Source organism: Apis dorsata, unplaced genomic scaffold (assembly GCF_000469605.1).
Source record: "Apis dorsata unplaced genomic scaffold, Apis dorsata 1.3 scaffold_676, whole genome shotgun sequence".
NCBI classification, from domain to species: domain Eukaryota; kingdom Metazoa; phylum Arthropoda; class Insecta; order Hymenoptera; family Apidae; genus Apis; species Apis dorsata.
Window position 1 is genome coordinate 217503 of NW_006263858.1, and position 5423 is coordinate 222925.

A 5423-nucleotide genomic window follows, 5' to 3' on the forward strand; every position below is an offset into this window, starting at 1 on the left:
ACAAATACTTATTTCTGTAATTTCTCTAATTTTAGGTTTATAACAAATCATTATTTAAGAATTGATAAAACTCAGGATGTAGAATGGGGTTATGCATTTGATATACATTTAAATGCATTTTTTCCACCTTTAATTATACTCCATATCGTACAATTGTTTTTATACAAAGGTAAAGTATCTTGTTTTTTATTTTATTAATATTTTTTTTTATTTTTAATTTATATATAATTTTAAATATTTTTTTCTTTTGTTATTAATTCTATTGTTTCAGGTTTTATAAACTATGATACATTTTCATCACGATTTGTTGGAAACACAATCTGGTTAATAGCTGTTAGTTATTATATTTACATAACATTCTTAGGTTATACAAGTAAGTGTATAAATTTAATTATTTACGTAACACATTATTAAAGAATTATAATGTTTTACAAAATTAAAAAGAATTAAAAGAGATTATTATAAGTTAAAAAATTAATATATTTTTTAATATTTATTTTAGGTATGGAAATAATTCATAAGACACATATGATATTATCAACATTACCAATAATATTACTGATATATATTATGACATTATGTGCAGGAATTAATATTAGTCATTTAGTTATGGAATTTTATCATTATCGAGTTGTTTGAATAAAATTTGTTGTTTCATTACGAAAATTTATTTTAAATTAATTTTCATATTTGATACATTTTTATATTTTAAAATGATAATAATGAATAAATTATGATTATTAATGTTGAAAATATTTATAGATTGGAAAATTTTTACTATTTAATAAAAAATTCAGTTTATTTATTTTATATTTTAAAATAAAATATACAAAAATATTAAATATTAAAAATTTAATTTTATGATAATTTTATTATTACAGGATATATTTATATTAATTATTTATATTTATATTTATATTACTTAAATTAGAATTATTAATTTTTTTTATATAATATGTCTTCTAATAAATTATTATATTATATAAATTATTTTATAATATCATAATATTTCATTTTTAAAATTGAGTTAATTTATTGCATATAAAATAAATAATATGAAGTATACTATAAAAATATTTTTTGAATACCTTTAATCCTTTGATTATTTAAAAACAATTATATAAATTCAGAGCTATTTATGATATAAATTTTATAGTTAAGCAAAAACATATATAGATATAATTATTAATAATAATCATAATATTAATAATTATTAATAAAAATCTAAAAATTAAAATTAAGAAATCAAAAATTAAAAAATTTTAAGAAATACAAATGTTATAATATTCATTTTATATATTATTTTTTTATAAAAGTTTAGGTTGCCGTTTTAAAGTCGAAATATCTAAAATCTTACTGGGACAAGTTGTTCTAGGTGTTTGGTTAAATGGAAAATGTTGTAATGTTTTCACATTACTTTTTGAATCTGAAATTTTTAAATCAACCTTTGGAGATCCATCATCTTTACCAATATCTGAAGAATAGGATAAAAATTTATTATTTCTTATTCTATTTTATTAATTTAATTTAATTAAAATTATAATATTATAAAAATTTTTTATTTTTTTTACCTTCTACTTGAATATTATTTTTTCCTGGAAGCAGTTGATATCTTTCTAAATAACGCATTGTGGCAAAAGACATGTTTGTACCTTGAACATTGCTAACCATGAGATGCTGAAGAGATGAACTTTGTCTTTGTACTGCTAATTCAGCAAGTTGTTCATCAGTTAGATATTTTAAAGCTAATGCTTTCATATGCATACTTGTATTTGTTTCATTTACAGCATTTGTAGTTTGTGTCATATTTGTTTGGTAATCCAAACGCGGATAGAATGATAAATCAAATGCTTTCCTTTTAAATAAATTATTAAAATTATTTATCATTCATAGAGCAAACTTAATTAAATCGAATATGTAAATTAAAATTATAAAGGACATTCATCAAAGAATCATAAAAGATCATAAAAGTATTTCATATGAAATATAAAAATTGTTTGATCAAAATTTTGATGATTATTTGAAGATCACTTAAAATTTTTTTAAGTAAAGTGTCATGTTTTCGTTTCGATATAACAAAAAAATAAATTTATTATTTTTTTAAATAACATTTCTATAAAGTGATTTTCTATATTTTTATAAAAAATTTTTATAAAATAATCTTTAAAATTTTGATTAAATTATTTTTAAATATTAGTTTAGATATTAAGTTCTATAATCTAAAATCTTATTATATTTTTTTCAATTTTTCATTATTATATTCTAAATAAAACATAATAGAAAAACATTTTTTTAAAGATTATTGTTTTTTTTTGTAGTATCAATCATTTAATAAATATATTTCAAATAATTATTAATAAAGATACTAATAAATTTTGTACTCATATTATAGATTTAATTATTAAAATAATTTTAGTCTATTTTGTATAAAATTAAAAAAAAATATATAACATCTGATGAAGTAAAAAATTACTTAAATTAAATTATATATTATATTAATAAAATATAAATAAACAATTTTCTTAATATATGAATTTTTAAAAAATTTTTAAAACATACTTGTTGCTATTGTTTGATTCCTTAACTTCTGAATTTTCATGTAAACTAATTCCAAGCTTTTTGAGTTGTTCTAATGTAGCTACTTTTACAGTATCTAATACTGTTTTATTTTCAATTTCATCTCGTTCATTTTGATTTATTTTTGTTTGTTTTTGTTGTTGATCATCTATAATACAAGAATTTTGCAATAATTGATTTACTCGTCCAATAACATTATTGTAAAATGTCCAGCCCACTTTTGAACTATGTTTAACATGTTCGCTATCATCATCACTAGAATACTCATTCATTTCAACATGAATGCTAGGTTCTGGAGTAGGTGGTCTTTCATTTATTTTTAAATCATCACCATTTAAAATCAAACTATCTTCAATATTATTGATTTGTTTAAATCTAGAAATTTGTCCTTCTTTTTGATAATCATTATAATAACTAGATTTATTTATAAAGTTACTTGTTTGTATAGATTCATTATCTTGTATATTTTGTTTTTTATTTTGATCCATATTAGTAAGAATATTTTCTTTAAACTTTCTATTTTTTTGAATATGATTTTCAGTATTTCTTTGTATCATTGATGTTTTTATAGTTTTATAATCTGTTATTTCCTCTGTAGAATTTTTTAAATGTTTTTTTATTTTATTTTCAGTTTCATTTAATTTTGTTGTTATATCTTTACACAATTTTGGAGATTCAGATCTATGAATATGTGTTTCTTTTCGTACATCTACATATGCTTGTTTCTCTAAATCTTTTGTAGAAGTACTTGCATTTAAGTTACTGCTTTGTTGTTGACTAGATGACATATAACTTTCTGAATCTTCAACTATATTTTCTAATTGTGCACTAGGTATTCGAGTAAAAGAATTCTTATATCTTCTTAATGATTCATTCGTATCAAGACAAACATTATTACACATTTTAAAATTTTCTTGTTGGCTATCTTTTTTTTCATAATTTTCAATATCCATTGTAAAAGGATTATTTTGTACAGTAAATTCAAAACTTGTCATTACGCCAATTGAAACTTTTTTTTCCATAAATGTTTTTTTCGATTGTGTATCTGTTAATATCAATTCATTTTGATTTATATTTTCATTTTCATTATAATTATCTTTTTTTTTATCTTTAAGAGGTTCTTTTTGATATATATTTTTTTTCGTATTTTCTGGTACATAATTAGAAACATCTAAAATATTATTAGAATTCGCATATAATTGATCATGTTCTTGTGATTGAAATGAACAAGAACATTTTTTCTTTTCTTTTAAATTTTCTTCTTGCATTTTCAATAATCTATCTATTTGTATCTGTAAAGATTTAATTTGTTCATTTTGATTATTTATAATCTGTAATAAATTTTTTACTGTTTCTTGATTATCTGTATTGTGAATAGAATATGGATGAAGTTGAGGAAATGAATATGAATTCATATTAAAATAAGGATATTGTCCTAAATAATGTGGTAATTGAAATTCACTTTGTTGCAATTTATTTGGATTAATAGATAAATTTTGTATATTTGATTCAGAAATTGAATCATTATATGGTATTTTTTGTTTAGAATTATTAGTTGTCAGCTTTCTTTTGTGTAATGATGGAGAATATTCATTTTCATTAATAATATAATTGTCAGCATTAATGTCAGGCTTATTAATATGTGACATAGCAGACAAAGAATCTACTCTTTTTTCATTATAATCTGTATCTTGTTTTCTTTCTGTATGAATTACATTATTCTCAGATATTTCATAATTATATTTATGAAAACAATCATCATTTTTTCTATTTATTTCTTTGCTTTGTGAAGAATTATAAATATCTGTTCTCAAAGTGTCATTTTTTTCTTTAGATTTATTTGAAGTATTTATAGTGTTATCCTCTACTAAATAAGAATGTATGATGTAATTCTGTTTAGATTGTTCTTTATGAGGAATTGTACAAGAAGATGGATGTTTCCATGAATAATTTTGTTCTTTCCAAGCTGCATATGATCCATTAACATTTAATGAAGAAGAACCATTATTTTTACATATTAAACTCTTAGGTTTTATGGATGGTGAGTGGAAATTTGTATTTTCTGTACTCTTAAAACTCAAAGGTTTATCAAATATTAAAGAAACTTCAGGAACTGAGGGCACCGTAAAACACTAAAATATTATAAAATATTATAAAATATTATAAAATATTATTAAAAACATAAGTTATGTTATAAGTTTAATGTTAAAATTCATTATATATATAATCAATTAAAATAATTTTAATTAAAATATATTATTTTTCAGATATCTTTCTAAATTTTAAATAGATAAAAATTTTAACAAAATTTATTATCAACAAATTTATTATATTCATTAATATTTACTCTTTATTAATAGTTATTGTAATTAAACTTTTATTTTTTATGAAATATTTATTAAATATAGACAAAATAAATATATAATAATTTTATTTTAAATTTATCAATATTATAAAAGACTTAAAAAGATAATTTGTTAATAATTACTTAGAAAAAAACTTACATCAAGTTTAGATGCAGGTTTTGGTGTAAGTCTTGGTTCCAATTCATCTTCATCATAACAAAACATATTTTAATCTAAACTAATAATTATAATTTATATACATTTACTTTTACAAAATTTTTATATATAAATAATATTTTTAAAAAAATGTTATCTTATAATTAAAATTTCAAATTTTCAGTAACAATTTTATGAATTATTTATATTATTTTAATATAAATTATTTTTTATAATAATATTTTATTTAAAATACTTCTATTCTACTGGAAACTCATTTCAAACAAATTGTATAATAAATGATTCGAAACAAAAGTATAGCCAACATAACATTCATAATAAATT

The 5423-nt window shown here is 19.0% G+C and overlaps 2 protein-coding genes across 2 annotated transcripts; one reads left to right on the plus strand and one right to left on the minus strand.

The window, feature by feature from the left end:
- Nucleotides 1-24: 24 nt before the first annotated feature.
- LOC102670688 (protein unc-50 homolog) lies at nt 25-661 on the plus strand (the record flags this gene model as incomplete). The annotated part of the gene is made up of 3 exons (XM_006622214.2): nt 25-169; nt 272-373; nt 503-661. Coding segments are annotated over 3 exons (384 nt in total), but the record flags the coding sequence as incomplete, so codon positions are not given.
- Nucleotides 662-1260: 599 nt separating this feature from the next.
- On the minus strand, nt 1261-5381 carry LOC102681474 (putative uncharacterized protein DDB_G0282133). The gene is made up of 4 exons (XM_006622209.2): nt 5082-5381; nt 2560-4709; nt 1572-1855; nt 1261-1474 (listed from the first exon to the last, which is right to left on the minus strand). The coding sequence occupies exons 1-4, from the start codon at nt 5145-5147 to the stop codon at nt 1308-1310; spliced, it is 2667 nt and encodes an 888-aa protein (XP_006622272.1). The 5' UTR covers nt 5148-5381; the 3' UTR covers nt 1261-1307.
- Between the last annotated feature and the right edge of the window lie 42 nt (nt 5382-5423).